Genomic DNA, 17,641 nt, shown 5'->3' with positions numbered 1-17,641 from the left:
AAGGGATCCAAATATAACCTCCTTCTGCTCCTAATGAATGATTTGATAATTTTAAATAGTTTCCTAATTTTATGTCATATTTTTGTTTCACTGTCTCTTATTCGTGACCATAAGAACAGAGCATATTTCTTGTTAGATTGAATTTTGTATCATCTATAATACTAAAATAAAGAGGTCCAATTTGTCAGCCGTCATGGGGTAAAAACAACAAATCAAAGAATTCAATTTTATATATAGCTAATATAGGACAATGGTGTAGATTAAAAAGTACACCACTCCAGACCCTTTTGTTTTCCACATAATTAATATAGCCAATAATTAACAAGTTCCGGGTCGATTCCGATACCGATACCAATAGTATATTCATCTGTTACCTATTACCTTATTTGTACGTTCCGCATCTGACAGGCGCACCACCAAACGGTGTCTTTAGGATTTTGCTATATACACGGGTCATAATCACAGGGTTGACACTTCTAAATTCAATCATTGTCAAATTGTTCCCTATTGTAGTATTTTAATCAGTAAGACTTTCTAAGATAACAATACGAGTACTAAAAATCTGGACTTAAAATAATGCGTATAGGTACAGTTTTCGATTTGTTAGCGGGCATGACGTAAAACAGCGAATCAAAGAATTCAACTTTATTTATAACTTATATAGGACAATGCTGTTGATTAAAAAATACTCCATTCCAGGACCTTTTGTTTTCCAAATAGTTAATATTACCAATAATTGATACGTTCAAGGTCGACGGCTTCAAACAGAAAGATTTGAAAGCAGAGAAAACTGTGTATCTTATAATAGGCATGACTTTATCAAATGACAATATCAATACTAAAATAAGGCTTACGTATACTTTAATTCATTTACGGACCCGCGATATCACGGGTGTGTTCTAGTATTATTAATATTATTCATCCTTGACATTCAATCTGTGGTTTCAAATTTGTTGAGCGTTATGTCGGCGTCACACATTGGCGAATAGACCGGCGTGCACCAGACGTTATAACTCCAGGAAATTGTTATGCAGCTACGAAGGAAAAAAAGTTTCTTGAACCTATTTGAGACACGTCCCGGTCGTATCTGGGACGATAATCCGTGCTTTCGGCGTGTTTGGGACGACGTTTTGTAATAGTTTGTTTGTTACAAACACACCTGCATACGTTTTAGTTAAAATCGAACGATCTTGAAGCGTATACAGCGTGCCTTAGACGTGTCTCAAACTTATCTATAGCGTTTTCAACGCACTTGTATCGTATGTATTACGTGCATGTAGCGTACACGTATATGCTAGACAAACGCTTGAGCTGGATGAAATTTTTATTCTGCATAAAAATTTCCTAAGAGTTATAGCGTTCACCAAGCGTATACCTTTGCATTTCGACGTACTTCAAACTTATGCAACGCGCGTTTAACGATTGTTTAGCGCTCCTCTGACCGGCAATTAACGTATACCGACTTTGTCAATTTTCTCTGTACGTCTGGTGCACGCCGGTCTATACGCCAATGTGTGACGCCGGCATTACCTTTGGTGGTAAATCCAGCAACGTGCTTCTGACGCGTGAAATTTTGAAAGTCACGTTCTACTATTCTATACTTGTAATCATTTTAGGACTTACATGTCTATTTATGTTAGTGGCACTGGAAGTAAATTAATACATCTGACATAAATGCACAGAGTTTAATTCTTATGTTCCCGATATGATATTAGATATTGCAATCATTTGACAGTACATGCTATTTCAAAACAATTAATCCATCATTCTTTATATAAAATGCAACAGTTTTATTTGTTTTTCACTTCCATTTGGGATTTTATTTGCCTTTTTATTGCAAAACGGTATTTTATTGTGCATTTGAAAATTCATTTAAAACAATTTATATTGATATGATATGAGATAGGAAACAAACTATTACCAATGACAAATGCACTTGGGAGACAATTAATTGTATTCCGACTCTTACATTCATATGCGATTAAACACAGACATCTTAATATTATTGATAATAATGACTTGCATCTTATGGCTGGTGAATTCAGAACACTCATTTAATCTCCCGAGAGACTACTGTAAGTAACTTGTAGCCGTTTTTCTAATGTCCAGTGTCAAATATTTCATCCACATTAAGATAGATAACATTTTTAACATTAGACATTTTAGAAGGGTCTGACGAGTGGGTATCTCTTTCGGTCGAAAGTGACAAACAAAAAAAAAGTTATAGGCACTCTGCGAAAGCATGATTAAAAGAATACTCATTATTGTTTAATGTTGATAGGCCATGACTGTGTTTAAAAACAGTCATACAGGCAAAATATTAGGTCTCATGTAAGGAGGGGTAGAACGCTAACAAATACATTCAACTCCGCCAATTTCATTGTTTGCCTGTCCCAATTCAAGTATTTGTATAAATATAAGCATCTGACATTGAAATCTCCAAAATAGTAGTGGAATTCTGTGCTCAATATAAATATTTGTTTTATTTTGAGTTTTTTGTTTTCCCGTAAAAAATTAATTTGCTAGTATCATAGTGTTTTAACGTGATATAATCTCTTTTTCGGCTTTCTCATTTAGATGAGATATTACGTTTGGAGATGGTGTAACATATCAACTTTAAAATTGAGTAATATAATTTTTAAATTATTCACCATTTTGACTTTCGTAAAATATTTACAAGAATGTATTTTCTGTTTGAAGAAATAGTCAGGATAAATAAATTGAACACTTAATCAGTCGAATAGTGGTGGTTTGATGTCCTATTGAGAAGGGTTTCATGAAATCATAGAAAATAACAAATATATCTAATCAATATGAATTCTTTGTGTTTGGTTTCATTTTAATCACTAGAGAAACCAATCTTCACATAAATGTAAAATTTCATTACTTGATTTTTGTGTGTTCATCATAAAATCGAATTAAGTATTTCTATATCTGGTTTAATAACACTTGCACTTTACTGTGATAAACTAGAATAGCATAATTGTTTACCGTGTGATGTAATATTACAAAAAAGATTGATCTAACATTTACTTTGCCCTTCTTATAGTCGTATTAAAATATTTTCAATTCAATTGTGTTTGCTAACTGCATGTTGAGGTCAAACAAACACAATTTCGTAGCGCTTAAAACATCACTCGAATAAATAATTTATTACCGTGAAATAAAACTCGAATTGTAGAAAATCATTTTAGCAAACCAGATACAGTAATCAATTTGAAACCATAATAAAAATAATTGCGAAAATATTTGTTTTCGCAATTATTTTGTACTGATGGATTTCACAATAAAAAAAAACTGTTTGGTCGTCAACTTACATTGTACCTTAGTTACTTTATGATACATTTACATATGTACTATGAGATTTATCCCTACTGACATAAGGCCAATCACGAAATATTATGTGACTTACAGTTAATTTGAATTCGTTTATCATATTCGTGTTTTTATATAGATCTGCCATTTTGCACGAATGTTGTCTTCCTGGTTGATTATATAGACTTATATATAGCAGGATCTCCCACAAAACGAGTCCAAATAACTTATCAATAGCTGCTGTTTCAAATTACCTGGTTGTTGGCCAAATTTCTCCACCATAAACAATGGACAGTTTCCATAGGTCTTTGTCCCTGCTTTGGTATGATTCCAACAAGTGTATCCATCAAATGTAGCATTGCAGTACAATTGTCCTGAAAATGAAAGAAATTAAAGATCTTATTCGGCAAACACACACTTCAGTATCTAGAGGCCTAGTACCTACATTGTATTTTGGCATACACGTAGTAAAATTTTGAACATTAACTTTTAACTCAGTTATATTTTTGAATATTTTCCTTTTCCTTTGATTTCCTATGTTATTCATGCATAGCTCCATTGTTGTTAATGTCTTCATCATATGTACTTACCTTTTAATAAATAATAATTTAATATTGGATGTAACGCGTCTTCTGATTGGCTGACGTTATTTTGTTATGAGCCCATAGACATAATTTAGCCAAGTGACCGTGACGTCATCTACGTTTTTTCATGGTTTTCTACGGTTTAAAATGGAATTTAGAATTTAATTATAAGAAATGACTGTAGTATTTTTTCTGTCTATTCGAAATAATATAAAAAATATGGTGCACACTGTTAAATAACCCGCTACGCGCGTTATTCAGTGTGCACCAAATTGTTTATGTTATTTCTTCATAGACAGAAAAAATATTACAGTCATTCCTTAAATATTTATAAAAACAACTTTTACAAACTCGTATGATATTAATGGCAAACAAAACCAAAAGACAAAGAAAAATAAACAACTTGAACTCCAACTAAAACTCGGGTGCTCTGGGGGCAGTTTTTACTGGTAACCGATACCCGTTGCGTTCTAAAATATAACACTTCGACCAGTAATAGTCGGTGTAAAGTCATCACAGCATTACGGGTTGTTATAATAAACATTCTAGTCAGACACCACAAATTACATAAACCAGCAGTTAGAATGCACATGAATTCTCTTATCCCAAAACATGGCCCCATTTGAAAGTAATGTTTAATAAGGATGAGATAACCTTCACTGTTACTGTAGATATTTTGAAGACTAATACACTGTTTTTACCTGATTTTGTAATTGTTTATGATAATTATCTTGATGACAATGAAGTGTTGTAATTTTTATTGTCTTTTCGGTTGCCTCAGTGTTAGTTTTTCCAAAATTGATGTTCAATACAAAAATAACTTTTTTTTATTAACTTTTTAATTTTTCATGAGTCAATCATAAATAAAGGTAACAGTAGTATATCGCTGTTCGAAAATCATAAAACGATTAAGAGAAAACAAATCTGGGTAACAAACTAAAACTGAGGTAAACACATCAACTATAAAAGGAAAACAACGAAACAACAGAAACACTGAAGTGCAACAAAAATCAAACCGAAAATGCAACACACACAGAAACAAACAATAAGATAAAACTGCCATTTTTATGACTTGGTACAGGACATTTTAATATAAAAAAAAATGGTGGGTTGAACCTGGTTTTGCAGCTAGCCAAACCTCCCGCTTTTATGACATTGCTAATTTTACACTTAACATGATAAAATTATATGACAGGACTACAGTACAAATAAATGCAAGAACATTACGGACAGAGAAATACAAAAATAAACATTACAACAGGACATTTCGACATGCTAATTTTTGTCAAAGGTACCAGTCCTACATTTTGATACATGATATGCTCGCTTCTCCTACACAAGACCCACCAGCGATGCCCAGATCAAAATAGTAAGGAAAGCCAAAAAAAAGAAGAGCACTGATGACACAAAATTCAGACAGTTGTGCCGTAGTATTTAGAATAATTCGTATCCTTGCAAACAGTCAATTTATAAAAAAATGACTTTATAATTGATGTCCATGTCAACACCGAAGTGTAGACTAACCACAGAATAAACACGAACACGTAAAAAAAACAACCTAGGACGGTACATAAAACAGCTAAAGAAAACTGCATTGTCACACAACACACGACGATAACGCTACAAAAGTGACGTCACAGGTAATTACAATAAAACTTTGATATTGTTCAATTCAGGTTTGAAGTTATGGTATTTGCTTTATAATATAACAAGTACAATTTTATTAATATAGAATCGTGTTATTAATTAGATAATTAATTGTATTATGTAGTCTTAAGTTGCCCCAAAATAAAATCTTATAAATCAACTGGGTGATTACCGGAATTGAAATATAGAGTTTTATTTTTCTTTCATTATGATTGATGGGTGCTTCTTTCATGTAAAGCACATGTATATTCTTATTAATGATACTTCGTTTTTCAATGTTCAACAAAAAGAAATGCCAATAACGGTTAACATCCATGTTTAACCAGTTAGACTTAGACTTTCTGAAACGGAGACTCAGACCCTAGTTACTGCAAAGGAAAAAGGAAATGAATCTGTAATCATGTAAATGGACATGATAAGATTGGTGGGTAAAAAAAAACATTTATCAATACAAACTACTTCAGTTATAGCCGACTGTGACATCAGCTGTATACATTGGTAATCAATTGCTTTAATCAAGTCGTTTTTTCGTTCAAACTGGACCGTTTTATTCAATTCAAAAATTATTCGGCAATTATACTTTATGTTTTAATATTTAAGTGTATGTACTGTAGAATTAAGTATTGGTAGTGGAAACCATTGTAATGAATTGATGACATTGTCTAGTTAAAATTTAATTCTTGGTCCGTACGGAAAATATGTCTCGCACAGTGACAATTACTGCCAAAGTTATACATCATCAGTAACTTGTAAATGATATGAAAGGAAACTTTGCTGAAAGACATAATTAAATTTTCAGGACCTATTGCTTTAGGTTATGTCTTTGAAGGCGTCCAGTGGTGTGTTTATTGTCATATCTCATCTAATGATGTCAATATAACGGTATTCAATCACTCAAACATAAAGCAATACATTATCTAACAATTTCCTAATGCGTAATTAATTTTTTTTAAAGGTTGAGCCTATTAAAACACGTCTGAATGTTCAAGGTTAAATGCTAGTAAAATCCTGCTAAAAAAATCTCATTAGACGACTTATTTCAACATCTATGCTTGTTTTATCGGGGCCTTTTATAGCTGACTATGCGGTATGGCTTTGCTCATTGTTGAAGGCCGTACGGTGACCTATAGATGTTTATGTCTGTGTCATTTTGGTATCTTGTGGATAGTTGTCTCATTGGCAATCATACCACATCTTCTTTTTTACATTAAAGAGAGCATCAGGAGAAACGAAATTTTAAACTTAAAAAAAAGAAGATGTGGTATGATTGCGAATGAGACAACTGTCCACAAGAGACCAAAATGTCACAAACATTACCATCTATATGTCACCGTACGGCCTTCAACAATGAGCAAAGCCCATACCGCATAGTCAGCTATAAAAGGCCCGATATGACAATGTAAAACAATTCAAACGAGAAAACTAACAGCCTTATTTATATCAAAAAATGAACGAAAAACAAATATGTAACACATAAACAAACGACAACCACTGAATTACAGGCTCCTGACTTGGGACAGGCACATTAATAAATAATGTGGCGGGGTAAACATGTTAGCAGGATCCCACCCCACCCCCTAACCTGGGACAGTGGTATAACAGTACAACATAATAAGTCTTTTTCCTACAATGTATTTACAGGGTCAGCTTCACCCAATTAAAACACTAATAAATTTCAAGAAAAGGGTATGTTGTAGACTGTAGACGCATTGGCGAGTTGGCCACCCTCTTTATAAACTACATTGTAAAATGTGAGATTGAAGTTGAAAATGCGCAATAGAAAGTCGAATAATACCAAAGGGACATTTAAACTCATAAGTTGAAAACAAACTGATAAATAACAATTGTATATATAATATAACTCAACAAAGAAAGACTCAGAAACACGAACCTTTACAAAAAAAAAACGTAAGTGATCTCATGTACTTCGAATGAGTAAGGATATCCTTCTCCACAGGTGGCACCCATGTTGCTCATGTATAACAAATCCGGTGATGTGTCTTATTTGGTAGGTTACATTCAAAGAAAAAAGGACGGGATTATGGTTACGACAGTTGAAGCATAACCGTTGTCATCTGTGAAACATAATTTTCTTGTATTCAATAACGGTCAATCAAATTGATATGGTCATAATCATAAATTAACTGGTTACAAAACTCTGAATTTTTCGAAATATTAAGGATTTCTACATGGTTTTATAGCTAGCTAAACCTCTGACTTGTATGCTAGTCGCATAAAATTTCATTATATTAACCAAAACAAATAGATAAAGTAGGTAAAGATGTCAAAAATAGGGACACAGCAGCCAAAAACGTACAAAGTTGAAGAGCACCGATGAACCAAAATTCCAAAAAGTTGTGCAAAATACGGCTTATTTTATCTATACCTGGGACAAGAAAATTCGTAGTATTTAGAAAAATTCGTACCCTTGCTAACAGTAAATTTATAAAAATGACTATATAATTGATGCTCATGTCAACATCGAAGTGTAGACTAACCACAGAATAAACACGAACACGTAAAATAAACCTAGGACGGTACATAACACAGCTAAAAAAACCTGCATTGTCACACGACACACGATGATAACGCTACAAAAGTGACGTCAAAGGAAATTTCAATAAAATTTTGATATTGAGAATTTGTTCAAAATCAGGTTTGTAATTATGGTATTTGATGTATAATGTAACAATCACAGTTTTATTGATATAAAAATGTGTTATTAATTAGATAATTAATTGTATTATATAGCTATGTCGGTATTTCTTAAGTTGCCCCTAACTAAAATCTTATAAATGAACTGGGTGATTACCGGAATTGAAATATAGTTTTATTTTTCTTTCATTATGATTGATGGGTGCTTCTTTCATGTAAACCACATGTATATTCTTATTAATGATTATTGATACTTCATTTTTCAATGTATTACAAAACAAATGCCAATAATAGTTAACATCCATTTTTTACCAGTTAGACTCAGACTTTCTAAAACGGAGACTCAGACCCTAGTTACTGCAAATGAAGAAAGGAAATCAATCTGTAATCATGTAAATGGACATGATAACATTGATGGGTAAAAGAAAACATTTATCAATACAAACTACTTCAGTTATAGCCGACTGTGACATCAGCTGTATACATTGGTAATCAATTGCTATAATCAAGTCGTTTTGTCGTTCAAACTGGACCGTTTTATTCAATTAAAAAAATATTCGGCAATTATACTTTATGTTATAATATATAGGTTTATATGTTCTGTAGCAAGCAAGTATTAGTAGTGGAAACCTTTATAATGAATTGATGACAACAAAAACATTACTTGTTATAAGGCTTGTGTTCAAATATAATTCTTGGTCCTTATGGATAATATGCTTCGTACAAATCACTATTACACGACATACATTTTCAGTTAATTGACATTCAAGAAAACTTCGCTGAAAGACATAATTAAATTTTCATGACTTATTGCTTTGGATTATGTCTTTGAAGGCGTCCGGAGTTGTGTTTATTGTCACATCTCATCTAGTGATGTCAATATAACGGTATTCAATCACTCAAGCATAAAGCAATACATTATCTAACAATTTCCTAATTCGTAATTATTTTTTTAAACGGTGAGCCTATTTAAAAAGCACGTCTGAATGTTCAAGGTTAAGATTTAGAGAAAGTCGAAAGATGCCAAAGGAACATTTAAACTCATAAGTTGAAAACAAACTGATAAATAACAGTTGTATACAAAACTCAACAATGAAAGACTGAGAAACACGAACCTCTACAAAAAACGTGAATGCTCTCATGTACTTCGTAAGAGTAAGGATATCCTTATCCACAAGAGGCATTAATGTTGCATAAGTATAACAAATCCGGTGATATGTTTTATTTGGAAGGTCACATTCGAAGAAAGAAGGAAGTGATTATGGTTACGACAGTTGAAACATAACCGTCGTCATCTGTGAAACAGATATTCCATAACGGTCAACCAACTTGATATGGATATAATCATAAATTAACGAAAATATTAAGGATTTCTACCTGGTTTTATAGCTAAAACTAGTTAAACCGCTGAATTGTACGCCAGTCGCATAAAATTACATTATATTGAACAAAACAAACAGAAATAATAGATAAAAATGTCAAAAAAGAGGTACAGCAGTCAAAACTGTTTTATAACCTGAATAACTACAAAAACAAACAAATATGTAACAAAAAAGCACAAACAGGCATATGGACAAAGCACATTATCAAAAATGAAAGCCAAGAATACAAACTTTACCATGGTACAATAACACGATGACGGGATGTACAAGTACAGAGCCACGTCATATGTAACCCCCCAAAAAACACATAAAGACATATAGACACAGAATGTAAGCAAAATTGGAAGACAAGAGTACTAACAAAATCAAAGAACAACAGCATGTAATGAAGGGATGTATAAGTAAAGAGCCACGTCAAATGGTTGTCACCAACAGCAATGACCATTCTGTATTATTTGTGAAGTTAATACGGAATATTTATAAACAAGAGCTTGTACCTTCCGATGAACTTTGAATTTTTCTAAATATTAACGATGTTCTACCATTGGAATATATTATATCAGCTGTATTTGGCAAAACTTTTCGAAATTTTGAGTCATCAGTGATCTTTAACTTTATGATTTATTTGGCCTTTTTAACCTTTTTCTTTCGAGCTTGACGGGTGAGTCTTTGTTGAAGATGAAACGCTCATCTGGCGTACTCAACTAAAATCCTGGTATCTTTAATGAGTTTCTTTCTAAACACTAGGATTCCCAATGGCATGTTAAAATGATAACACATCTAACATATCTTACTATCATATACCACAACACTGTGGAGGAGAGAATTAATTTCGAAAGATTTTTTATCAGAAAAAGTTAGCACAAAAAGGGAGCAATGAAAAGATGTAGTTCAAATCGTGATATGTTAACCCCTCGGCGTTAGTTTCATTTAGGATACAAAGACAAGTAGTTCTATTTTAAAAATTGAAATTTTCGAATTGCATAAGCGTGGTTCTGTTTTTTATTGTTTTATTAAAATCAGAATAAATTCATCAGAATCATTTTAAATCATATTAATGAAAGATGTGTTTTATTTAAATCTTCCAATAGTTTTGCCGTGTGAAATTTTATAAAATTACTCATTAGAAATAATATAAATTAACAACAGTTTATTGCTCATCAACTTTTACATGTTTGGCTTTCTAACTATTTTGATCTGAGCGTCACTGGTGAGTTTTATGTAGACGAAACGCGCGTCTGGTGTATCAAATGACAAGCCTGATACATTTGATAATAATAATAGACATCTTAACCGTTTGATTTTCGTAATATATCGCCAATACATATAAATATAACGAAAAATGTATAATCTGTAGTAATGTATATTCCCTCTGAGAATAATCTACTGGCAACATACTATATTGCTATTTACTGAAATTAGTGCATCAATACATAACGTACACAGTAAGACTGGCATAAGTGTTTTCAATATAAACATTACATTATAATTAAGTGTACCATTATTAATTATAAAGGAATTTGCACAAGAGGCACAGTGTGAAATATTTGTGTCTTATTGCATCACTTTTTCCAAGTAAAAGCATGCATGCAACTTTCCTTTGTGCATTTTTGACGGAAAGAAAAACGAATAACAGGACTATATCAATTTGAAAAATGGACGTTAGATATGTCATTGATATAACCTTTCTGATGGATGTTTTATATACTGTATATAGCTAGTTAATTGTATTGAAGGTAATATGCCTAATTACTAGATGAAACTGTTGGCATTGGACGAATTATTTAGCATCTAACTAAAGACAGTAGAGAAACTTCTCGTGACTGTATATGTTTTCTTTCGGACTCAGTTCAAGTTAACGACAATTAAAGGGGGCGAAAAATTGGCAATAATCTTTTTGCAAAAAGAGAGTCGATTAAATTTGTTACGTTTTGACTTGATGATATACTAACCTTTAAAAATCACAGTACCAAAAATGAAATATATTGGTTATATTGAATACCTTTGTAATTAAACATTACAAGTTCCAAGTGAGTATATGTGTTTGAATAGCAAAGAAGCTTCTTGTTACTATGTGTATTTTTTCTAATTTTTGTTTACTTCTTTTTCAATTATTTTAGTATGAAAAAGAAGAAGTGGTATGATTGCGAATGAGACAACTGTCCACAAGAGACCAAAATGACACAAACATTACCATCTATAGGTCACCGTACGGCCTTCAACAATGAGCAAAGACCATACCGCATAGTCAGCTATAAAAGGCCCGATATGACAATGTAAAGACGTTACGCGCGATGTTCGTACCTCATTGGAAATTCGGTGTAGTTGGCCAGATGCAAGTCTAAAATATATAATTTTGTGATATCATATTCAATGCTATTGTACGTATTTAAAAAAAAAAACGATTTCTAAAATATAAACGAAAAACATAATTGTTGAAACTATGTATTATGCTGCGTGTGACAAGCTTCATTTTAAAAAAACGGCGATTTTTAGGTTGTCCCGCGTAACATATTTCATTTATTGTAACCACTAAACTATGATTTTCGTCAAAACTATTTAAAGTTTTGAAAAACGGTTTTTTGCATTATTAAACAGAATGGTTCCTTCAGTCTTTTATGCATTTTTTATGACGTTATGATGACGTCATAGAAAAAAACGCGTTCCATACTACAAGGGCAAATCTGTCCCGCGAGGGAAAAAATTGGGATTCAAATTTTTGAGAATCAAAAAACATTTATCTAAGATGAAAAAAGTTTAGTATTTGTATTTACTACATCAATGTTTTAATTTGCTTAATTTTATGAATTTAAAGACAAATATCCTGAAAAATGATATATGGTTATTTATGAGCGATTTTCAAAGGCTTACAAGTTTGTTGCACCGCCATTATTTGACGTAAAAACGAACTCAACTCAAATTTACGTCAATTCTTTGCTTATCACTGCTCTTATAATAATAGAATTTTATGATTTTTAAAAATGTTATTTTTCTTAAATTTTCAAAAAACTAAAAAACATAAATTTTCAATAAGTAGTTTAAAAGCACCGTCGATTTTGCGGAGTCTTACAAGAATGTCGCACTTACTAAAAAACAACGTTTTAGTCGAATTTTCGGTTTGAACGTTACGAAATATTCGCGACGTTGTGTTACGCTTACATGTACGAACATCGCGCGTAACGTCAAAACAATTCAAACGAGAAAACTAACTACCGTATTTATATAAATAAATAAAAATGAACGAAGAACAAATATGTAACACATAAACAAACGACAACCACTGAATTACCGGCTCCTGACTTGGGACAGGCCCATACATAAATAATGTGGCGGGGTTAAACATGTTAGCGGGATCCCATCCCTCCCCTAACCTTGGACAGTGGTATAACAGTACAATTTAAGTACGAACTATAAAAATCAGTTGAAAAAGGCTTATTAATTAATCTCTTTGAAGAATGTATAAAGAAAAAAAGAGGCGGATACATCGTACCATTTCACCCAATTAAACTTTAGCTAAAGCCCTTTAAGACAGACTTTTACTGGTGGATCTTAATAATGCATTACTTTTATAAAAAAAAATGTTTTTTGTTATCTAGAGTTATTTTTAGTTTAAAATATTTCTATTCGTCCCTTCCACGAAATAATTGAATGGATTTGTTTGATTGATACTTCAAAAATCCTCCCTGATATACCAATCAGACAATAATTCTAAGTTGACAAAATGATTATAAAGACGGTAATTGATGTTTAATAGATAGAAGATACAGTTATCTTTTGAAATACAACTTTTATGTATTATTTAGTAAGCATCGTAATGAGTCATGAGAATGAACTTATTTGTTAGCAAGAACAAAGCTGACAGCGAGTCATACTATATAACTTAATTAGAGGTAAAAATATATAATTAGTGTTTCTTACTCTTTTGCATTTTGAAGAAAAATAATATACTCAATCTATAATATGTATCTCCATGCTTGATATTTAATTGGAGTATAAATATCATTTATTTAAGGGTGCACTAGCTGTCAAATTTGTGTTCACCGATTTGACTCAAATACTCATATTTGATTTATAACAATGTAAAACATTTATACAAATTAAACAAAGTCTGAAATAAACAATTCACAGGGCATGGGCTCTAAAATATGTAGCTTCGTTTAGTGTGTATTTGAATCTAGAGTAAGACGCCGTCAAATTAACTATCGACTTGACATCCAATGGTCATATAAGCGATATAAAGATAATTAGATAGCAAACTCGTGCAATTGGAATTTTCTAGTTCTGTTAATTTCATACTATATATCAAAAATATATGTTAATCACCGTTTTTACCTGTATAAAAATGACTTTTTGTGAATCGAATCAGTCATCAAATGATTTACCTTTGTTTCGCTTTTAATGTTGACATTCTTTTTCTTTTAAAAACTGAACACGGCCAATTCCTGCGTTATGTATCTCTAGCTAAGGGATATGATTGTTGTTCGCATGAATGCGGATTCAATGAAGTTGAATTATTCACTAGCAATAATTCGCGATTCTTCTATCCGTGAAAATAAGCGAAAATTTACACACCGTGAGAAAAAGATAACTATAGTCTTCACTTTCAACAACTTTTAAACATGCGTTGTGCATTATTTCTTTAACTTTGTATGTCCTTTTATATTGATAGCAATTATTTGTAAAAAGTTTGATTGCAAATGAGTATAAATATTTTGGTTAGGAAATTTCAACTTTAGAACAGAGATAAGAAATATTTGAAACTGGTAAAGAAAAGTACGGAAGCCAATAAGGGTCATTCAAAAAAATATTATGTCGTAATAACGATATCACTATGTCGTAATTTTGACATAAAGTAACAATGCGATCAATATTTATTTTTAGTTTGTTATAATATTTGAAGATGTATATTAGCATTACAAAATCACAAAACTTAAGTTTTTCATCATTCTTTATAAAAAAAAATCATGTCACTGAAGCAAACATGTTCCTTGAATTTTGTCTTTGTTGGACAGTTATTTCATTGGACATTATGCCGCATATCCTTATTTTTCATATTTTTCTAAAATGCAATTTTGATTCTTGAAAATTGAAATTACTCGTTTTGAGCTGATTTCGATTTAGGTATGATATTGTTCAAATGTACCCATTAAAGCTGTCATTTCAAGTTTAGTATATATCTAACTTGAAAAAAGTAATAAATAATAAACAACTGGACAAAAAAACTTGTAACGTGTGGGCTTTGTTACTCAAATTTAGAAAAAGATTAAAGATATAAAACTTTTACACTTGTTATACGTACCGTCGTTAGGATATGGTTCCTGCAAAACAGTTTCATTGCATTTTAGAAAATTGATGAAAATTTCCTTCTGCATTATTTGATCAAAAGATAGATTTTCACTCGACCGAATATTTCTAGCTACCATTCCGAAAAAATTTATATGTTTCATCTCCAATAATATCCCCAGAAAACTATAGTTCACTTTCTAAAGTTAACATTAACATCACGATGAGATGCATTCGTAAAAAGTATCCACTGATGTTCCAAATCACAGTAATTTATTCATTTGACATGTCAATTGTATCATTTCATTCCTAGCTTTGTCTTTTTTCAATAAAATAATTATTAAACAATGTCCAAGTAAAAGTCATTTGACACTATTATTTAGATACAGATCACATTAAGTACTTTTGACAACGTAATCTATATACTATTTAGTATAATACCAATTTGCGCAGAACACTTGGGAATCGTTAGTAATCAATCATTCTTATCCCAATGAAGTAACGAGCAGCCAGTTCTATCTAAAAATATAAATGACAGTTCAAAGTATGATAGTTCACGAGTTCAGATTAATTTGTCCTGTGTAAATCTTACTTGATGAAACAGCAATTAAAACACAATTTTGTCCAAGGTACTACGATTACATTTTTTAGCTTTAGCAATCATAGCATTGATATTTGAAATTAAATGTAAAACTGTGGCGTATAAGGCAACTCAAATTATGCTAAACAAAAGAACTCTTCTTACACATGCATTCTCATTTACAGATTGAAATTAATCTTCCGGTGGTAAATATTCGACCAAGAGGTGAATCAGAGTTTTCCACTGTATAAGTGATATATATGCGAACATCATACAGAATTATGAAATGTATGTGATTAATTTTGTATATAGTCATTCAATTCTTCAATGCAGCTGCTCTTGATTTTTAGCTTGTATGGCGTATCGGTAAAACATCCGGTTTTACATGTTATATGTTTTGATAGAGTAAGAATTACTATGTCCTTGTTTCAACTATCTACAGGTGAATATCATTTGATGCATGTGTTTATTAAAATGAAGATGTAGTATAATTGCCAATTAGAATACTATCCACAAGTTACCAAAGGACGAGGATGAAAATAACTATATATTATCGTACGGCCTTCAACAATTAGCAACAAGCATTTCGTACAGTAAGCTACTAAGAGTGCATTTCTTTCTAAATAAAGGCAACAGTAGTATACCGCGGTTCGAAATTCATAAATCGACAGAGAAAAAACAAATCCGGGTTACAAACTAAAACTGTGGGAAACGCATCAAATATAAGAGAACTACGACACAACAGAAACACAACATTAAATTGTAACACAAACAGAAACGAACTATAATATAACAATGCATGAACGATGCAGACGGCTAAGCGCGCACATGCTTTGATCATTTGTTTCTAACAAACGTTTGCGCAGTTAACATAATCTTTGACAAACTATGTACTCGCTAAAACTGCGTCTACAGTCTGTCGTTCATCGTTTGTTAGTACAAACACTATATTTGTTTCTAACTTCAACCTGTTTAAACGACGTATTTGTTTCTACGTTTGTAAAAGACTGTTTACCAATAACATGTGCATGCTTTATTGAATGTTCAAACAGGGTCAGTAAACATTGATTAAACGATGTGTTTGTTTCTACTTTTGTAGCGTTTAGAAAAAAAAAACACAAACGCCACACAACGTTTACAAAATTTTGGTTAGAAAGAAATGCACTCCTTATTGTGTAAATTTGCCTATGATTTAACGACATCTGTGTCAGAGCAATTTCTCATAGTGCAATACTTTCTAACACAAACGGTATAAAGGTATGGCGAGCACACGTTTTGATCATTTGTTTCTAACATACGTTTGCAAAGTTCGCATAAACTTTGACAAACTATTCACGCGCTAAAAATGCGTCTACAGCAACATACATGTGAATCCATTTTGACAGTTAAACAGGGTCAGTAAACACTGATTATTACTATGAGTGCTTTTATTTCTAACAAAAACGATGCAAACGTCTAAGCGCGCATATGTTTTGGCCATTGGTTTCTAACATGCGTTTGCAAATTTTACATAAACTTTGACAAACTATGCATTCGCGATTGTTCTATCCGTGAAAATAAGCGAAAATTTACACACCGTGAGAAAAAGATTACTATAGTCTTCACTTTCAACATTTAAACATGCTTTGTGCATTATTTCTTTAACTTCGTATGTCCTTTTATATTGATAGCAATTATTCGTAAAACGTTTGATTGCAAATAAGTATAAATCTTTTGGTCAGGAAATTTCAACTTTAGAACAGAGATAAGAAATATTTGAAACTGCTAAAGTCTTTAGAAAAATACGGAAGCTGATAAGGGCCATAAAAAAAATATGTCGTAATTACGACATAGAATGTCGTAAAATCGACATCACTATGTCGTAATAACGACATCACTATGTCGTATTAACGATATCACTATGTCGTAATTTTGACATAAAGTAACAATGAGATCAATATTTATTTTCAGTCTGTTATAATATTTCAAGATGTATATTAGCTTTACAAAATAACAGAACTTGAGTTTTTCATCATTCTTTATAAAAAAAATAAATTATGTCACTGAAACAAACATGTTCCTTGAATTTTGTCTTTGTTGGACAGTTATTTCATTGGAAATTATGCCACATATCCTTATTTTTCATATTTTTCTAAAATGCAATATTGATTCTTGAAAATTGAAATGACTCGGTTTGAGCTGATTTCGATTTAGGT

General features: G+C 31.6%; 1 protein-coding gene across 1 annotated transcript in view; it reads right to left on the bottom strand.

Moving 5' to 3' along the window:
• Window positions 1-15,163, bottom strand: part of LOC143065065 (calcitonin gene-related peptide type 1 receptor-like) — a 36,290-nt gene extending 21,127 nt beyond the window's left edge. The window contains exons 1-2 of the mRNA XM_076238380.1: window positions 14,883-15,163; window positions 3,570-3,689 (exon numbers count right to left, since the gene is read on the bottom strand). Coding sequence (XP_076094495.1) covers window positions 3,570-3,689; window positions 14,883-15,030 — 268 coding nt within the window. The 5' untranslated portion in view covers window positions 15,031-15,163. The remainder of the gene's footprint in view (window positions 1-3,569; window positions 3,690-14,882) is intronic.
• Window positions 15,164-17,641: the final 2,478 nt, after the last annotated feature.

Source organism: Mytilus galloprovincialis, chromosome 2 (assembly GCF_965363235.1).
Source record: "Mytilus galloprovincialis chromosome 2, xbMytGall1.hap1.1, whole genome shotgun sequence".
Lineage (NCBI taxonomy): Eukaryota > Metazoa > Mollusca > Bivalvia > Mytilida > Mytilidae > Mytilus > Mytilus galloprovincialis.
This window is presented reverse-complemented; position numbering and strand designations above follow the sequence as displayed.